The sequence below is a fragment of the Glossina fuscipes genome, unplaced genomic scaffold (assembly GCF_014805625.2).
Source record: "Glossina fuscipes isolate IAEA_lab_2018 unplaced genomic scaffold, Yale_Gfus_2 59, whole genome shotgun sequence".
Lineage (NCBI taxonomy): Eukaryota > Metazoa > Arthropoda > Insecta > Diptera > Glossinidae > Glossina > Glossina fuscipes.
In genome coordinates, this window is record NW_023998431.1 from 1,080,077 (window position 1) to 1,101,684 (window position 21,608).

At 32.8% G+C, this 21,608-nt stretch overlaps 2 protein-coding genes across 4 annotated transcripts in view; one reads left to right on the forward strand and one right to left on the reverse strand.

Annotated features, from left to right (window-relative positions):
* Nucleotides 1-21,608, reverse strand: part of LOC119637264 (serine/threonine-protein kinase tousled-like 2) — a 118,356-nt gene that overhangs the window by 83,173 nt on the left and 13,575 nt on the right. The window lies entirely within an intron of this gene.
* On the forward strand, nucleotides 6,445-10,050 carry LOC119637265. Its single transcript, XM_038033156.1, has 4 exons — nucleotides 6,445-6,900; nucleotides 8,591-8,759; nucleotides 8,825-9,055; nucleotides 9,140-10,050. The coding sequence occupies exons 1-4, from the start codon at nucleotides 6,717-6,719 to the stop codon at nucleotides 9,564-9,566; spliced, it is 1,011 nt and encodes a 336-aa protein (XP_037889084.1). The 5' UTR covers nucleotides 6,445-6,716; the 3' UTR covers nucleotides 9,567-10,050.

Here is a 21,608-nt window from a genome sequence, read left to right on the forward strand (position 1 = left end):
TTAAGATTTAACTTTTTAGCTATGGGGTACAGTAAACCTGATTGAACAATGTTCGAATATTATGCAAATTTGTTGTGAAATTTTGCTTTCATTTCAAGGTCAACTAGTTTGAGAGTCAGGGCTGGCCAGTTTATTATCTCGATAAGCGAATAACAAAACCGAATCCCATATCATCTAACATCTTTTACAATGCTTCCGTATTAATAAGAGACACGAATGCAAAGATATTATTACAACTAAACTCTGCTGTAATTGTAGGCTGAATCGTTAGTGAGAACTAATAACTAGCAATATGCCCGTTTTTGGCCAATCTGTATGTGATAATAAGCGTAATTGCGGATCCCGAATTAACTCTTTTCCAGAATGACAACAAATCGCAACTGTTCTGTTAGTCTATCGGAGAGATAAACGAACAAACAAGTTTAAGTCGATTCGGAAAGTGATTCAAAATTGATCGGTATAATGATGAAAGTTGGGACTATTTCGAATCCATTCGAACTTGATAATATACTCTATGAAGCAAGTGCTGTAAGGTATAGCTAGCTAGCTGACACGATCGATGGCAAGACTATGCGTCTCTTAGAATTACAATTTCCTTAATAATCCCTCCAAAAGGTCACTCTGTACGCACTTCAGGAACTATATTTAAGCAGAACATACATATATTACTAGTACGCCTTGCACTTACATCCGGCGTAGCGACTTCTCTCGCTCGCAGTAAACTACCGTCCGCAGTATTAATTTATCAATTCTTTTTTTTTTTTGTTTTTGCGATCAGATTTGATTACTCACAATTTGTCATTATGAATTATCTTTTTCTTCTTGAAAAAAGGATAAATCCGTTTTAATGCGCAATCGTTTGCCACGTTTCTGGTAAAACTGTTAAGAAATCAGTGTACAACTTCTAAGCATCCGTCGTTTTCTACCAGGTCGGAAGAACTCTTCATTTTTTGAGGCTTAGCACCTCAGATCATGTAGCGTCGGTTGGAACAAGTGACAAACGAAAGGAGCAATGTCTACATACAACGGGTGGGGTGCGCTATCCCAATTAAGTGTTGCCATATAGATTTTGACCAACGCTGCAACACCCCGACAATCGTTATCAGTGGGAGAATAATTTTGTCGTGTCTGAAGTAATAATGGTCGCGTTTTTTTTGAGTACACGGGTCGATCTCATTGATTGTGTTCAGCAGAGTGCTCCAATAGTGGTTTCACTCGATTTGAGCAACTCGTAATAGACGACACCAATACATAGCATACTGACCAAATATATACCATGAGTTTTTTCCATGAATATTCTCTTCTTTGAATTACTATCGATAATATGAAGCAAAAAAAGCCTTTTTGCTACGCCTGGCAAGCGGCATTTCATTCATACAAAATCGGTGTTGAACGTCTCTCGGCTTCAGCTCATATGGAATCCGACTTCCTTGTTTTCAAATTGTTCCAGGCGGATTTATACGATGTGAAATTGTTTATTGAGTCGCTTCTAAATTAAGTGCAAATTCGTCTTGCTTTTGAGGCGAATCTAGCTTCAATAATACTTCCGATCCCGTGTCCTTGGACACTTTCGGCTTTCCACTGACCCCTTTGATTTCCACGCCAAAGTTACCATTTTTAAACTTAAAAAACCACTCACGATTAGTCTCCCTCTCGTTTATAGCAGCCTCGCCATTCTTGGTGATTGCTTGTACAAGCAATCGATGCAAGGAATAAAACAAAAGCTTCCGGAATTGACGTATATTTCGCACTAAGCTTGACATTTTCGCACAAAAAAAGTTGTGCAGTCACTAATGCTTCCAGGTTATGTCGCTATCAGATGACCAAACTTACAATCCTACGTTTTACAACCGGCAATTTTAACAAAATCTTTAGGGGGTTATAAAAATTTTTGACAAAAAAATGAAATTTTGATACATTATAATATGGGGTAGACATGGCCGACTTATCCAGATAGAATATACGTTTAAATTTCTATATGTTTATCTGCTGCAATTGTTGATTAATGAGCAAAAATCAATTTTTCCATCTTTGGAAAGCGAAGAGAGTTTACGCGATAACGTACACGTGCCCTTAGGCCAATCGGCATACAAAAATTTCACAATTAAATCCAATTGCAGCCAAGAGAATGTTTACAATAGACATTACACAGACGCACAAACGAACATGCTTAAATTGATTCTTAATTTGATGCTGATCGAAAATGTATATAATTTATGGGGTCTTCGAAGCTTTTTATTGAGCGTTGCAAACGTATTGACAGATTGGTGATGAATGCGGAAAAAGTAATCTCTTATATTTTGGTATTGTAATAAAAACACCCTGATCACCTTAACGTAAACGTGGTTCATACAGGATTAATATGATCCTTAATTTATATGACTGAGTATTTGGAATCTAATGATCGGTCAAAGTGAGGAAAGGAATTTTTAAAATCAATTATAGGTGATTTTAAAATCAGGTGTAGGTAGCCTATTCTGCGAAGATGGAATGAAAAGCAGAATTAAGAAAAATGTTTATTTCAAGTATCAACAAATCGCTGAAAACTTTCGTATAAACTAATGTAAGACAATTTTCAACATTAAAAGTACCTGCGATAAAAATGTTAGGTTTCTTTTTCTTAAAAATCAATTTTAATTTTAAATACACCAAAGGCGAAGGGGCACTGTAAATACGCTTCTTATATGTGTATGTAGACCTCTCCTTCAGCTTACTACTTTGTGATGTTTTATTAAAAGTTGCAAATAAAGCGAAGAACTTTGCACGCGCTTTACGATGATGGGCAAAAAAAAAAACTTTAAAAAAAAAAGCAAATTAAAAAAGTTTAGCCAACGTGACAAAAGCAAATGAACTAAAAAAAAAAAATAAAAATAAATAAAGAATAAATGAATAAAATGTGCACTCTGTTTATTATCGAAAGAAAAGAAATAGGAATTTGAAAACATGTAAAAGCACTTTAGTGGAGTACAGCCCACTATTAAATACCCTGCATTGCCTTATAGTTTCTTAATAGATGTATTTGTTTCTTAATAGAGTTATTTGAGAAAGTGTTTCGATGCAAACCATTTTCAATAGTAGCGTTCGTCGTTCTTTACACAAATTTTATGAACATATTTTAAAAATTTGCGACCTGTACGCTGAACATAAGAATACAAAACGGATAGGTGGACAGAAGCACAGACATGGCTAGATTGATTCTCAAAGTGACGCTGAACCGATCGGCACAATAAAAGTTGCGTCTATTTAAAGTCCTCTTACGTGTTACATTCATCCGCACAAACTTAATATACTCTTGTACCACCAAGGGTGTAGAGTGTAAACAATATGACTGAAAACATATATTAGAGGAAAGCAACTAAAAGATAAACTATTTTTGAAAACAAATATGAAAAAAAAAAAAAAAAAACTATACCGAACGCTTATCTAAGCATATATATGCATTTCGCAAAATGCTTTGCGTGAAAAAATTTCATATTTATGAAAAATTGGCAATTATTGATTTTTAAATGCTATGTCAGAAACGTGCTTGCTTTAAAAATATGTATAGAAATAAATTAATAAACAAACACTAGAAACCCAGACTTCACATTTCCAACTTAATTAAGAAACTATTAAAACTTTAGATTTTCATTTTCTTTGAAAGCTTCAGCTAACTTTTGTTCGCTATCTTTTCAAACTGTCTCAAAACTTAACGTTGGCTCGTCGTCGTCGTTGTTGTTACTACAAAACTTCTAAGAGCTGACTTTTAATAATAATAATAATAATAATAATAATAACAAGCGCAATACAAGTAGAATGTAGCTGCATTGACAGCACCAACAAACAATTTCATCAATATGAAAAGAAACGCAAAAAAAAAAAAAAAAAAAAAAAATGTGGAAACTGTACAAAGCTATCGCGTAAGTTGCAAAAAATGAAAAAATGAAAAAAAAACAAAAATCGTATCCACACACACAACATCAAATTTACTAACCGACCAAAGTACATTATTACAAAACGTTCAATAATTAGCTAAATATACACATACAGAGACATAACACGCACACTTATATACGTATCATATATATATGTAGATATAAAATTGCATATGAGTGTGAACACCATTTTGACAGTAAGTAAAAATTTTTTATGCTGATCGCTGCCAAGCGTCAATTTTATACTCTTTAACTTGATTCGGGTTTCTCTCTTAATACAAAACAACTGAAATTATTCTAGTCTGATCATTACGACCACTTTATCTTAAGTTCCATATTAAGTTTCTCTATCCTTTACTTGTATGCTGAAAGCAGAAAATACTGCAATGTACACTTTACGGTGAAATCATGTGTTGACGGGTGATAAGCATCACGGATAAATAAGTAGTGTGTGAGATGTGAAATCCGTGCATTGATATTGATACCTAGATTATTTATTACTTTGTAAATATCTTTAGATACATCGAACCATTTTCTAATTCGTTCCTTGTCTTCATTCAAAAACACGCAAACGATAATAAATCGTTTAATAAATCAAATTAATAGAAGCCTTATAAAAAATGTACAGGGCAAACATGGGTAATTTATAAAGAAATTTCTAGGGCTCACCTACTGCGTGATAATTGTATTTACAAAATCGTTAATGTTGTCTTAGAAATAATCGCGATTCCTTAAATAGTTAATAAGTAAACATACTATAGTGGAGTACGGTACACACTGTTAAATATCCCATACGATCCTACAATTATCCATATATCGATTTTTCAAAACAAGTTAGCGAATGGTTCGAAACATTTTCAAATTGTACAAAATTTCATTGAAATGTCTCTAAAACCTCTCAATAAAACGGACACACAAGCTAGGGTCGATTTACAAAATGATTCTGAATCGATCGCTATAATAAATGGTGAGTCTATCTCAAGTCCCTCCGTGCATTCGATACATCTGCACAAATTTAACATATCCTTATACAACAAGTGGTGTTGAATGTAAAACGCGTTCTTTATGAGAATTGGGCCATAATAAGGCTATTCCAGAGCAAGCCATGGTTAAGAAGATCAAGTCTTTTTTTATGCAAAAATAATACGCGAAAAAATCCATGCTTTAGATATTAACGTCACCAAATATGTGAACTTTTCCATTCGTCTCACGTTAGTGAACGTTTCCCGTCTGAAGTTGCTTTTACATTTAATATCTAATTCTTCATTTCTTTCACTTTCATTTTCACAAATCAGTTAGGTTGGTGGTCGAATAGAAGTGAGAGCATTGAAAAAAATGTACGGAACCGTTTACCTGTCGATATATAGGTGGACGTAGTAGGAAAACAGTCGTTTCTTTATTGAAGCTACGGGAAACGATTATATAAAAATTGAAGTAAAGTAAGTCGAAAAAGTCTTGAATAGTCTTTATAGAACGAGTGAAGAAAAAACATTTCATGCTGAACGAGTATTCGAGTAACAAAGCCAGATAACTACAAAGCTTATTGAAATCAAGTAAAAACCGGATGACAATAGGTTTCTGTGTCAATTATGTTTGCTCTTGATCGCCAGAAATTGGTCTGTCTAACTAAAGGTTTCTAATTTTTATCTACTAATGTCCCTTATTTGTGTAACGGTAACATGGCGACGATTAAATAGAAGAGAGAAAAAGATAAACAGATGGTGGGTGCAATCTGGCTCTAGCTACGACGAAAGCAAACTGTACCAGATCCGAAATTTGAACCCGCGAACATTGCCTCTGTAGTCGCGATTCTTACCTACAGAGCTACTCATGCTACTGAATGATATTCCCTTTTCATTCTTTTTTTAATGGCTTTTCCGTAAATCTATCGAGAGCAAATCCACATTCCCGATCATGCTTATCAAGTAGGCAGTGCTCGATTATTATTACTGTTACTGCCTTTAGATTAAAGCTTAAATGGGGAATAATCGGACTTGAGTTGTTTTTCCTATGATCATGAACAAAAAGTCTTTTACTATGAGTCTTTTACTATTCATCTCGACACCCTGCTTTCTCTGCTTGGCATCGAATTTTCTTAAACCGAATTCCGAACTTTTATATGCAACATATCGATTTATGCAACGTCATCGATCAGATCCGTTAGTATAGAAGCAATTCACGCACTGCATGGCATAGGGTGCAAGATAATGATATGTCTAACCATATCATATCCCTGTAAAGTGAAAAATACAATTTTAATTGATGTAAAACAAATAAATGCTGAACCACTTTTTATTTTCATATATATCTGTGGTTGTGCCTGGCCATGTGGGTAAATCCAATATTGATTTAAAACGCTTTCACCTTAAGACTACTACTTAATAATAATCGATAGCAGAGAAAGAGAGAAAGAGAAAGAGAGAAAGAGAGAGAGAGAGAGAGAAAGTGAAATCACTTTCTTTTCTAAAGCACCCTTAACAAGTTTACCTTGGGAATTATTATTAGAATAAGAGATATTACAACAAAAATTTTAATTACAAAGCACTAATGCACGATTCAGTATTTTCAAGACGCTTCATTTGCTGGATGTGCCGAAGCAATTAGCACCTTTATCATACATCATTTTTAACTCGACACATTTTGCACATTCTTTTCACTAATAAAACATTTTCATATAAAGAAGATGCTGCTAGTCTCCTCCAAGATAGTTGTGTGTTAAACGCGATTGTAATCAGAGTGCGTGTAATTTTATTGAGAATCCATAAGGCATTATTATAAAGGATCTTAGCTCTATAAAGCAAGATGTCAAAAAATATTTGGAGTTTTATTTTCTTAGTTATATGCTTTCATTTAATGGAGATAATGCTATGCGAAGCCATCCTCAAGGATAAGAGTGGGCCAGCCTATCCAAGTGATGTTATTGAGAGTGTTTCAAGTGATCTACTAGAAGAGTCCAGAGCAAGAAGAAAACGTCGCCACCATTTACGTAAGTGGTGTGAGCTCACAACACAATATATTTCACCCAAAGCCCAAGGAATGTAAGGTTAATTAATTGGGATCTGATTACACAAATGGATACAAGATAACTCGCATAATAATCGCTTTAGCCGCAGACATAGGATTTATGATTAGTTAGAACATTCCCACTCCATCTAGGTTACCAATTGATTTAGCTTTAGTACTTAAGAAGATTTCGTGATAATCCTAAAAAAAAAAAATTTATAATGCAAGCAAACTATCTTAAATCAAACTATGATCGTTACATTGAATGCCGCCGCATGTTTCGATGTAGTACAGATTTTTGCAAAAATTATACAATTTCCTTCTGCCCTCGCGATTATCCGAAGTAATTTAAGCTTAGGTGGAGAACGAGAGCGCTTATGTTACCATGCGTTAAGTGCAAGTAAATGCGATTGGTAAAATATTTGTAAGCGGGCAGGCAAAATTTCCATTGAAAAAATTAACTTGTACATGTATTCTGCGGACGCCTTCCGGCGTCTACAATTAGCCTTAATAAGAGAGTTTACTATGCAACGCGAACATGTCTTAGAAGATGAAAAAAATTATATATAAAATTATAGAGTGAAAATAATAGAAATCTAAGTTTTCACAATTTTCAAGTGAAATTTTAAATGTGTCAAATGTTTCACAGCAAAAATCATAAAACTTCTTTATTAATGAAGAAAACTGACTCAAGCTTATTACAAAGTGAAAGCATCTTCATTTTTATACAAACATCTCAATCATACCAACGTTATGAACCTTTTTCGTCGGTCTGTTTTACAATAATTAGCAACATTCTTTATCGGAATTGCATAAGAAGTTTATATGAATAACATGATCGATGAATATGTACAACCAATTAACGTCGTTGCTTTAGGTTTGTCCAGATTTTCTTTAATGTGTTGAAAGCAAGAAAATTTTCTTTTCCATCACGTTTTCTCATTTATTTAGCGAAATTTTAAATACATTTTCGACACTTTTCACTTTTCTTGTTTTTTCAATATCCATCACTGAACGATGAAGGTACATTAAATTTTTCATCCCAATTGTAACACATTTAGATTGAAGGTATACATATTTATTCTTAATAAATTCAAACGTGATTCAGAGGTGATTTAGTCCGACACGTCCGAGAAGCTCATGCTTGCAATCACTGATATATAAAAAAGCTGCCTCTTTTTTTTATCCTTAGTTAATAGCCGCAATTCAAATTTGCGAACGGACGTAATACGTGCACAATTACGTTTCCAGAAGATGAAGAAGAATTATATCTTGTAAAATTTAAACAGATATTGATCTGAAACAAGAAGTTGGAAAACAAAAACTTAAACCATCCATTACACAAAAATATGTGACTTACACACAATAAAAAAAATGAATTTATAACTCTTGGATTCTTAGGACCAGCAAAAATGCCGCAAACGATAAGCAAAAAAAAAAAAAATGTGTTCCACACTTCGAATATATGAGCTTTAAGTTTGGCGAGCATCAAAGATGCACCTAAAGCGTATATGATTGATTTTCTTACTTGTCTTTTTTTTTTTGTTTAAAATTTGTTTCTTTTTGATAACCTGCAGATCATTGCATTGTACAATAATACATCAACCTTAAACAAAGAAGCGAAAGAGAAAGTGAATTAAATATATTCAATTTTCAAAAACTTATCTTTACAGATCATTTGTGGGGTTGGCATGCATTGGCTATTGCTTATTTGGTTAAGGTGAAAATAGTGATTGTGGCTTTTTTCGTTGGTAGTGCTATCTTTTTAGGTTTGCGCCATGTTTTGCCATACAAGTGTCCCGCAGAAGTGGTACGTGAAGCTTCCCATATCGTCTATCCAACGTAAGTTAATTGCATTCTTAGAAACTAATAGCGGAAGTGCATTAAAATTGGTTAGTTTTTCTAAGGCCTCCGTATATTCAGCCTAACGATCATGTACATATTCCATATACATTCGATCATTCGAATGATTTTAATGATCATCATCTATATGATGATAATTCGTGGCCTAAAAATCATGCTTCGTTAGAACCTTATGATCGATACTCGGATGTCAATTCGCAATCAGAACCTCAAAGTCTACGTAAAAAACGCCATGTAATCACAAAACGTGACATAAAAACTTCTACCGAGGAAAGGTAACCAATCTGAATATGCTTTTTCTCTTTTTTTGGAGAAACTCTTGTTTATGTTATTAATAATCTTACGCTATCTTCAAGTAGGATAGGTGACTTTGTCTTAAAGTTCCTCGGCTTAGACACCTCAGCGTGCCGCCGCCGATTCCTATGCGAAATAGAGTTCCGTTCCAAGATTAATCCCTTGACCAGCATGGCCTTTCGAATTATAGGAACTAGTTTCTTTGGGGAATATATTAACAAACACAATAAACCAAAACAAGCGAATTCATTTGAAGAATGCTCAATGGTTAACTCCGCTTGTATTTTCGTAGAAAATGAAAATTTAGAGGAATCCATCAGGAGGATTAAGAATGAGGAACATGTAACTGCAACCGATGTGAACGAGCATAGCCGGGAATCTTATAAATCAGGCGGGATAGATTCACAAAATCAAATTACTAAACTCAAACGAGTGAGAAATTACTACAGCGATCAATTGCCTAAATATGATCATTCACTGTTTAATTCATAAAAAAATTATTAAATAAATAATTTTAATTGAATAATATAATAGCACAAAAAAACACTCGTTAGTTGTATTTAATAATTTTAAATTCTAACCGTTTAACATTCAATTTAATATCTTTAATCAAACAAATCCCATCGTCAGACCAATTTGTTCTATGCAAATAATTTCTCCAGTGTGCATTGTTAACGGCAATTTCAAAGTTTTATCAAAGCTAACAAATCATTATACTCATCGTCCAACATGTTGTACCCAGCCAGAACAAATTTTCACAACTTCACCATCACTACTAACTTAATATTATCATCATTCACCACACCATCACGCCATCATCACCACGCCATCGACAGCACGAAATGGCATTAAAACAACAGCTGAAACCCTTCGTGTTAACTGTGGAATATTATCTGGGATAAAAGCAAGAAAGAAAAAAAAATGCATTTCGGTGAAAAACCTGTGCATATAAGTAATATAGAGAAAACTGCAAATTGAGAACGAAAATATGACGGCGATATCGACAATAACCACGACTGAGACGACTATAAACCCACACTGTATAATGCAAATGATTATAGGATTTTCCATAATCATATGTTTGTATTTCTGATAAATACGTTTCAACTGGCCTTCCGGCAACAATACAGGGCCCTCCTTAAATATTCTTCAAAGTCAAACTTAAATAAATGAGAACAGATATTGTGTTTATATATATATATATAAAATAAAATAAAAAAAAAAAAAACAAGTAAAAAGAGTTTAGATAAAGACTTATCAGAAGAAAAAATTCGACTTAACAGAGACTTTTTCCGTCATATTACTAACGCTTCCCCAATTATAGCGATTTCTGTAATTGCATTTTTATTTTTCTTATACTTTCTTTAATACGCCATTTAACTGGTTACTAAACTTTCAATGCTTCAAATGTTTAAATGAAAATCAAAGTAAAAATATTTTTCCTTTCAATGTCACATCCTGCATGAAACACCCTTTACATGTTGAAAAGCAAATTAAAGACTTAGCAGTAGTTTATAAAAATATAACGAGTGTGCAAAACCCGATCAGCAACGACAACAGCAATCAAAACAAACACGTTTTCAATACCGAAACATAAACACACAACGACCTTCTCCTCTCATATTAATGGCGAAAAAAGAAAACAACTAAATATCTAACTGCACAACATACAAATACTCTGAGTGTGACAGGAGTAGAAAATATTAACATAAGTTACCTACACAGAGTTATTTTTGGATTGTACATGAAATGAGAGAAAGAGAAAAATATGTGCATGTGTATATAGCCCATACCGACAGACAGAGAGGCATTGTATAGTATAATATGTACGTAAATGCTAAAAGTTATAGAGCATGACTAAAAAGTGTAAATTGAGTGAGTAACCCCACAAAGTATTAATGGTCGGTAAATAGTGTAGTGTTATAGTGGAAGGGGAAATGAAAGAAGAAACGAAGGTATGCCAGCCACATACATGCATCATATATACATACACATGACAAAGTATGCAATACTTAGCAAGTATTGTTGCAAAGTTATCATCAGTTGGAATTGATAGGTTGCTAGTTGTGGTTTGATGATTGCCGGGCCGCAACGCTGTTGCTGCTTGTCCGATTGTTATACGGATGGATATCAATGTTTTTGGTTTACTTAGTAGGCTAATCATCATAGTTATGTTTTCTTCTGTACACTGGACAACGAACAGATTTTGTTGAACTGTGCACAACTATGCTGCTTTGCAACAGAAAGTAATCAACCATTGAATCGTCGACTATGCACAATTCGGTATAAGCCGCCAGTGAAGCTGGAAATAAACTCAGTGTACAAAATTGTATAGCTGAAGGGTTTTTTGAGGAAGTTTAAGCAAAAAAGTTTATTCACATGCCGCCTTAAGTTTTATTATATGTGTGCTTACGAACTTGTTTAAACCGTTGGGGAACCGAGTTTAGTGTGAATGAAATTGAAGGTACAGTAAGAAAACGAAATGCAGAGGAGGCGACAGTGAACTAATGAACACTAACCTCCCAAAGGAAATGTGTGAAGTGTACCAGTTACGATTGTCGGTGGGTTAGAGTGCGAATAATTCACCAGAGTACTTGTCAGCGCACAGGCATTAACGTCAGTTACCCAACTGTGTGTTGGAGTTGAGCATTTGAGTCAGCTCAGTCAGCAACAGTCGTTTTGTATGTCTAACTAACTACCTGTTAGTAGGATCCATTCAGATGATTGGACATTTTTTTTCCAGTTTGAGTTGAAGTATTTTGACGTTATACTTTTTGAACCTGTTAGGAGGCAGAAAGAAACAAAGTTTGGTTGCATTGGCAAAGATTACAGGGTTGTTAATTTCTTTCGCTTTTCCATCTAGGAGGCATGTGAAAATGTGGCAAAAGTCAACCACTAAACCTAACCATGCAAACGCGACCATGGTGACAACAGTTCAGGCGCACAGAAACAGTAGACGATAGAAGCCGACAGCACAATAAAAACTCATACATGTTTATATATAACTGAAAACATATACACACGCGCACAACAACACTAACATAACGAATGCATAAACTACGTAAGCAAGCATTCACGTCCGGAGCAAAACGAACTGAACAATGAATGCCATGTTAGAGGCACATGGCGTTGTTTCTGTTATTGTTGTGGCGTATTTCGTGTCAGACATCAACCAGCCACTCACTTCAGTCTTGGCGCTGGTGGGTTAAACACTGTGTTGAGTTTTTTCGTCGTTTTCTACATTTTTTTTCTTCTTTCGTTTTCGCTTCGCTTTTTTAGCTTTAAAACATTCATTCACATATTCACTGAGTCAGTCAGTCAGCAGTTAGTCGTGCGTCGGCATGCAATGCCAGTCAACATATGTAAAAGTTGATTGCAACAATTATTGTATTTCATCTGTTTTTTTATTATTTGGTTTTGTGTGTATTCAGTTGTTTTTTTTTTTTTTTTTTCTGTTTTGTTTTGGAGAAAAAAAAAAGTAAATAAATAAATAAAACCGAGAACCTCAACAACAACAACGACCATGACAAACAAAATGCGTTATGTATTTTTATATAAATGTTGCTTTTAGCTGGTGGCGCTTTTGTTTTTTATGTATAAATATAGAAAAGAAAGCACTTTAACAACTAAAATTTACTGCAAAAACAAAATTTAATGTTATTAAGGAAATCCTTAAAATAAAAATTTTTATTTATTTAAAAAAATCTCATCGAAATCGAGATTCGATATTCGAGGGAAATGCCAGGCCAACAGAAAAAATAGTTAAGGAAATTTTCAAACAGGAAAATACAACAACTTGCCGTAAACGTAATGCTGAAAATGTGCGCACGGCCAACAACTCAAACAAACGTAATATAGCTGCTGCTATACGTATAAGTAATTATAAAAGCAAAATAGCGAAAGAGATTAAAATGAATCAAGAGTTGAAACTGAACAAACTCGTTGGGTGAACATTAATGGCTGCATAATAACGTCAACTAGTTTATGGTTCATACACAACTCGTTTATGTCGGGCAATTCAAATAAATTTGGTTCGTTTGTTGTTCAGTTCGTTGGTTCGTTGTCAATATTGTTGCGAGCTACCTGACTACAACGTGTAACCGCCAATCTATCAGGTTAACAGAAGTTTGCTTAGCAAAATAGGAAGCATCAGCGGCTACTCAGTTAAAATGCTTGCAATTGTGTGCTATTCATTTTTAGTGCTTCATCGGCGTGAGTAACAACACCGATGCGTCCTTTACATATGTCTGTGAGAACGTAAATGAGTGAGTATTTGTTTTCTATAAACGGATGTTTAGTTAATAAATTTAGGAGAGAGATTACGTGCGGAGAGAGTATATCTGTTAAAAATTCAAAAGCACAGTGTCTTACAGAAATACAATATGCTATGAGAAACTATAAAATAATAAAACACATTATAGAAAGGTTTTAATATAAGAACTGAGTCTAATTATCTGACCTACTAAGAAATCTCAAATATCTTTAACCGTTGATAAGAAATAAAAGTATGATAGTTTTTTCCTTTCATTTGCAAAACTTGGAAATGTCCATCACAGCTATATGCGATTGGTTCAGTTTAGACACTTGCTCATCCTTTCAAATTTTTTTTTAAGTTCGCTAAGATTTACATGTAAAGCTTGAACTTGATTCTTAAGTACTCAAAATAATGTTACAAATCAAACTTGAGTATAGAGTTGGAAGTTGGCGGCCCCCTACAACCAAACGCGACAAAAAAACGAAATGTTCAGACAAAAATTTCCAAATGTTTTTACCTTTAAATTGTGTTCTTTTTAAAATGTGTTTTCTATATTTATTTTAAATATGCGTCTTATTAGGAAAACATCTTCGATGACTTTTCTATTTCCACAAATCTAGAGTATACAGCATCACTGTGAAAAAGCGACCAGATGCACTTTTCGCAAGTAATCAGTTGAGAAACACACGATTAATGAGAAAGTCTGTATAGAGCAGAAGCAAGAGCAAGAAGCACAAACATGCATTCGCGGAACGAGGATGGGCGTTGGTCGTGGTAAAGCGGCAAAATTTACTCACAAGTGCAAACAAGAAGAAGAGAGAGAGAGAGAAACATGTTTATAAAGATAAAAGAATACGAATGAATCAAACTATATATATATATATATATATATATATATATATGAAAAAAATTAGATTTCGTTTAACACATTCACAAGCATAACAGACTAGACAAACAACTTGCATGAAGCAAAAATAGAAACTATGTAGCATGATAAACAGACCTGCACACAAATTAAGTACACAAGAACGAACAAAAATGTAGAAATAAAAGAAGGAATTTTTTTTTGAAATTGACTCTGTTATTATTTCATTATATATAGCAACAAAACAACGTGAATGAATGAATAAACAGATTATATGGAAAGCGTTGTTGTGCTATGCGAATGTTAGTTAGCAGGCTTTCAGAAAAATGGACAAGTGTAAGAAATATGCTTGGTATGCATTAAATAATCAGAAGCCATATACACACACAGAGAACACGTATATGAATGCTACGAATGTTGATAATAAATTATAAGAATGAAATAAAAATTGCAAAAAAACGAGATAAAATTTTGAATGAAGGCTTCCCTTTAAGAAATTGAAAGCGCAATGGGATTGCAAAGCCATTAAAGAAGATTACTATGAATCACTGAAATTCAATTAACATTTAAAGAAATAAATACGCAAGTAATTGTAAACGTAAACGGCCATAAAAAAAAATTAACCTTCACTTCGCCACTTGACTGGAAATTGAAGTGTGAAAAATCACAAAGCAACAAACCGCAAAATATAAAATTAATAATCATCAAATCAACACTGACAACTGTAAACGCCACACATAATACAGTCATAAAAAAAAAAAAAGAAGAGCTATAACACACAACACACATCTGGGAATTAATACCAAAATAACCTCACGCAAGTCAAATAATAAAAGCAAATGAGTGAAAACAAGGCAAACAAATAAACAAACTCTGATAATGGGCAGTGCGAGAGAGAGAAAGAGAGAGAGATAACAGCTGGTCTGAAATTCTCACTATAAACACAAAAGAATAAAACAGAAAACGAGGAGAGAAACAAAAGCACAACTAACTATGCATATAGTAATTGTTACAGGCAGAGTTGCCAAATTTTGAACAAACACTTAAACTAAAGCGCAACGCTCTTTAAACTTTTAAATTCCTTCTGGTATAACGTAATACTAATTACGTGTCAATCACTCTTTAGAACAATTTTTTTAACATTTATTGCGAACAAATCTGAAGCTTGAATGAATATTATATGAAAAGCGCTGATTTATTGATATTATTTTACAACGCGATTCTTCGTAGTAATCATAAAATGATATAAACATTTCTCTCGCCAGTTTACTGCTTTGAAATTGCACACCACTTGTAAGCCTTTGGTGCTATCATTATCGCATATTATGTATTTTATTTATTTATTTATATTTTTTGTACAAGTCGATCGCGGAGAGAAAGAGAGAGAGAAGATTTGATGATGTGTGCTGATTTTGCTACTTCGATTGTAACATACAAAAATGTGCTTTAGTGACCTCATAAATTAATAGGTTGGCAAGAAGGAAATTTATAAAAACGCAACTTTTGTTTATTATTAATATTCACAGTCACTCATGTAGCTACGTTTACCTGCTTGTTTTTAGAAAAAAAAAACTCAAAAAAGCAAACATAAAGAAAAAAGACCGATATGAATTATATTAAACATAAATTTAGAAATTTTTATACTAACTATTGAAAAACTTTGAATTTGTTGTTTGTTCTACATGAAGTTTGCATCATCTTGAAAGTTTATTATAGAGATCTACTGCGTTCGTTGAAGTGTTTAGAGTGCAAATGATGCGCATCGACGACAAATTATAAAAAATATATTTTAAAAAAATTTGCAAATTTTCAGATAGAAGATGGAGATGGGTGGAATCGAAAATGCATCGAAACGCAATATTTTCTATCTTCAATTTTTATTTGGTTAACAGAAAGCTGATTTATTTTGCTTATTTTAATGTTATATGGTGCATGCTCACGATTCGTCTCGCGCCAATCATAGCTTTCTCATTCGTTCCATTACTTAATGAAACCATAACAACCCTAATGAAACGCGATAATAATAAAAACTTTTTGCTTTATGAAATTAATTGCAATAAAAATGTGCATTTAATAAGTGCTGGTAGAAAAAAAAAAATAAATAAATAATTGCCAAAAACTTGTTCATTAAAAATGCCTTTTAATTCCACTCTACAATCTTAAAATATCTCGAAATGAATTTAATGGGGTTATTAGTTGTAATCAAACAAGTTGTACAAACAGAAACGATAAAACAAAGCCCTCTCTATTTAGGAAAAATCGTAACAGCAATAATCACTACAACAACAACAGCAGTTTGTAGTGAATAAATCCATTTATACTACTACTGCTGTCAAAGACTTGAGTAATCGTTTCCAACAGCAACACTCGATATTTAGATGTGTGCATATTATGTTTATAAAATAATAACAAGCAACCGATATATAAATGATAATAATCTACACGCAAAACAACTGATGACAGATAGACAGGCATGGCAGCAGGCAAGATACAGAAAGACAGACAAACAAACAAACAAGCAAACAACAACATTGCACTGCAATGACGATGCATTCTATAATCAATACCAGGATGACAGCAATTTTAACACACTTAACAAGTAGCTGGAGAAAGAAATAAATATTTAAAAAATAATAGAGAGTAACTGTTTACACTCTCTTCTATAGTCATTTGTTGTTTACTAGTATAGTAAAGGCGCATGTATGTCGCCAAAAAGAAAACCAAAAAGCACAAAAAGGAAAAGAAGAGAAATATAATCTTTTATCCTCTCTTGCTTTATCTCTTTCTCAATCTTGCTCTCTGTGTGCATGTGCGTTTAACATTCTCTTTTTACCGTTCTCACAACATTAACTCATGGAAAACTTACAAATGTGTAAATTGAATTCTTGCTACTCTGTACACACAACAAGTTTTAGATGTACGTTTGATAGGCAAATTAACATATGAATGACTGAAATTACAATTAATTTCATGCTAAATTAAAGCTTTTTTAATGCGAAACATTTATACACTCTTTGAATATGAAACTATTGTAATTGTTCAATTTTTATATACGTGACAAATCGGATTGATTTGCTTGAGATTTGTTTCTTTTTTTTTTTTGTGTGTTGGGCTCACCTATCCGCATTGTATAAACGGCCTGGAGTGGAAATATTTCATTTTATTGTATACAAACACAAATTGTTATGCGAAAAATGCACTATTTGCCTCAATATCTTTCTATCGGGTGAGAATGGATGAGTTTAGGTACGACCTAAAAGGCACATACTTTTTCATGATAAATTTTTTGGGTAAATTTAATCAGAATTATCGAAAGGCCGAATATTATATAAGCGCTAAATACTCTTTCTATTTCGATTGTAATATTCACTCACAAACATTATATGTTTCTTTAATCGGTAAGTTGCCAAATCTGCCTATCTGTTTGCATGTCAATCTCTTAATCATAATTTAAAAAAAACAAAAAAAACCCAGAAGGGTTAGAAGGGTTTGTACCGACAGTCCAGCCTCATGCACATTAGTAAGACGATCACGATATGTGTACACACGGAACTATGTTCCGGACTTCGCTTCTTGCAGGAAACAATGGAGCAGAAAATGTAAAAAAGGAGCTCGGGCTTCTTAAAAAATAGTATAGATCTGAAAAAATCGCAATATTAATCCGCAAGGAGTTTATGTTTATTCATCTTCTCACAGATTAATTTTTAAAAGTTGGGGGCAACCTGCCCTTAATAGTGAAAATAAGTGGGAGGTAGGATTTTTAACATATCGCCGATTGTAATCAATATCAATATATTTTTTAAAAATAATTGCTAATCGTCTTTTAGGTGCACGTACATAATTGACTTGTATGTTTTAGGTTTCGTTATTATCAGTTTGTTTAAAAGCTCCAAACTACGAAACGTGCATACTTGTAGGGAATATAGTCGTGATGCCTTTAATGTGGAATCATGGCAACAACAAACATGAAAAAGAGTAAATATTCAGTTGCAGGCCTAACGTGCAGCATTATTATCTAAAGAGCAGATTAATTGCGTCGACTTTAATCGAAAGTATTCAGTTATGGGCTTCTCTTAGATAAAGATGAATGCCACATTTCGATTCGTTAGCCGCTATTGCTTTTTTGCAAATTTCTGAGATTTTGCTTTCGTTTTGCAATTATATGAAACGTGTTCGTGGATGCATTTAACCCATGTATTAACTGAATATAAATTTTCCATAAATACATACTTATGTATGTACATACATACTTATGTATAGATGTATATCTATCTATATCTATACACGTATATATATCTACATATATATATATATATATATATATATATATATATATATATATATTCATTTATGTACACATGCGTTACGTTGCGTTATGCACATTTAAACACACAGGCACACTGTACGTGTGTTTGTCTGATTTCTTACTAATGAAATGACAAAATTTGTGCACCGACACATTGTTAATAGGTAGTAAGTACAATAATAAAAATAATTAACTGCTTACAAACACCAACAGTGGGATCACGCGTCACAATTGTATTATTATTTAAGCACCATTGCATTGAAATTGTTTAAAAAGTTAATACAAATTCGAGTTTTTGGTGATTTTTAGTTGCTTTCTGTTCTTTTCAAATAAAATATTTGCATAAGTTCTTTCGATTGTATAACGAAATGTTTACACTGAGCGAAAATGTCACTTTAATGCATACTTCACATAACACTTGATTTAGAATTTTTCATTTTTTTATGTACACACAGACACAAATACGAAACCATCACTTCCGGAGGCGCAGGTTAAACTGAAAAGACTTAGAGTAGAAATGAAACGAAAAAAAAAAAAAAAAAAAAAAAAAAACATAAAACAGAAGGAGAATCGCAATGTTTTTCTTTTTCTTTTTTTTTTTCGTACAAACAGAGAAATAATAAATAGATGAATTAGTTGGTTGGATAGATAGATGTTTTGAGATGGAACGAACAAATCGGACCTACATATACGTACGTACGTATGTATAGACAATGGTGAAACGAATGTATAAATAGGTATGTATTTATGTTTGCAAAAAAGCGTGTGTGGGGGCAAGTGCAGGTTTGTTGGGCTGTGTTTACAATTGAAATGTGAATAAATGAAAACAAAGCTTTGGTTGGGTTTGATGACGCGCCGTTTACAACGCGTTGTCGTAATAGTATAAAATAGTCGAATGTGAAATCAGTTCACTCATATCAACAAGCATATATACATGCATACGTATATACGTATTGGCTTGGATTTATCTATGTGCATAAAAGTAAAGCAAACTATAAGAAAAAAAAAAACAAAAAAGAAGAAAAATTAAAACAAAAATAGAAACAATCGTCTTATACCGACTTTCGTCTTACCTATTATTAGATAAATATTGCAAACTCAATGGAAAATTATTTCAATAAAACTTTGGTCAATTTGCACTGTATATATATTATATATAGTTTCATAGTGCGTTGTAAGAGCGACTTACTAGCGTAGCTTGCTATGTAGTTGTAAGATTTCTAGTGCGTACCTTAAGCAGAGTTGTGATGTTAAATGTAAGATAGTATGTACGAAAATGTTTATGGATCGTCGATAGTTGAAAGCTGCCACGGCCAAATGGATGCGTGCCCAGTTGATAAGTATTATGCCGTCACCGACTGAGCACTCACTACAACAACGATCAGAGTAAACTCTACCGCAATGAGATTTGAACTCGCAAATACAGACTGGGTAGTCGCGATTCTTACTTACTTGGCTGGTCATACGGATAAGATAGTATAACTAAGAAAAAAATTAACAATAATGTGGGTAAGAGAAATTATTCTAGCCCTATACTAATTAAGAATATTTGAGAAGAGTTTAGGTTTTCTTCTTTCTTTCATGAAATTCGTGCTCATGTATTTTGATATTTAAAAGTGATTAGGCTTAAAACTTTTTAGATTATCTAAAATGCATATAAGATTCTGAAGGAAATGTTCTCATATGTAATTGTACTCATTTGATGAACCTAGTGTATTCCCTATACCGTGTGTATGTATGTGTGTGTGTGTATATATATGTATAAAGTATAAAGAAGAGCAAGTAAGAAAGTTTTATTTACATATAGACCAAATTTTCGATACCCACTTTTGTCAAGTCGCATATACTATTATATTAAGAAAATAGCAGACTATTTTATGAATTGTCGATACTGTCAGCTCTCCGGTTAAGATAATTTAGTTTCGATAAAAAAAATTTCAAAAAAATGGTTATTCAATTTTTATTTACAGATATGCACCCATGAAAAAGTAACTTTAAATACAAACTGTTTTAGTTAGGGGATTAAAGGATTTTATGCTTAGCTGAAAGCATTCTTTAGCATTATTAAATGTAAAGAAGACATTTCAATCGCAAGTTTACTCTTATTTTTTCATTTTTACTTGCTTTATCAATTTATGTGCATAGACTGACTGCGTTCTGGAGCTGATCATAAAAATTGCACAAAAAAAAAAATACTTAAATATTGATGTGATGTTTAAATAATAAAAACATCATTTTTGATCGTTTTATGTAATAATGCTGGTGGCGCATAATATTTATCTGTCGATTTGGCAAACTTTATATATTAACAATCTATTGTGATTATTGTAATCGAGTTATGTCCGCCTCCAAAGCTGGAGGTTCTATTAACTAAGAATTCTTGTGAAACAATATAAATAACTTGGACGGACAGATGTAACCATAGTGAAGTCGATTCAGCACATTTTTTTTTTCCTTTGTCAAGAAGCATATTTCCCCCCTTTACAAACGAAATGTCAAACCTATTAGAATATCATTTTATGAACGTGATTATGTGAATGTAAAATTCAAAAAAAAATAAAAATAAAAAATTAAGTCATAAATGGTATGAAATGGCATACACAACACTAACTGACGCCCCCCCCCCCCCCCTCCCTGCCATCATCACTTTATAACTCTTATGCCATATGCGTCCGTAAACGCTGCTTTATTTGTAATTCAAAGCTTGTTCTCTCTGACTCTTTTATTCTCTCGTTTTTCTTCATATTTTTTACTCTTAAAAATTCTAGAGCAGATGACACTATTTGCAATAAAGAAAAAAAAAAAAAAAAGAAAAAGACCATAAAAAAACAAATAGAAATAAAAAATGAGAAAAATACAAATATATTCAAGTTCAATAAAATAGAATAATACATCGATTTTATTTGAATAGAATATATTTCATTTGATGAGTCTAAAGTTATTTGTAACACGGCGTTTGATATACGTGGATAGTAGTAAGTAGTAGTTGCCTTTATACACACAAATGCGTTTGCTCTACTATAATATACCCATTAATATGATATTTTCTGTATTGCCTAAAGAAAGCCAAAAAACCACTTCGCCATTTTTTTTTTTTTTTTTTTTTTT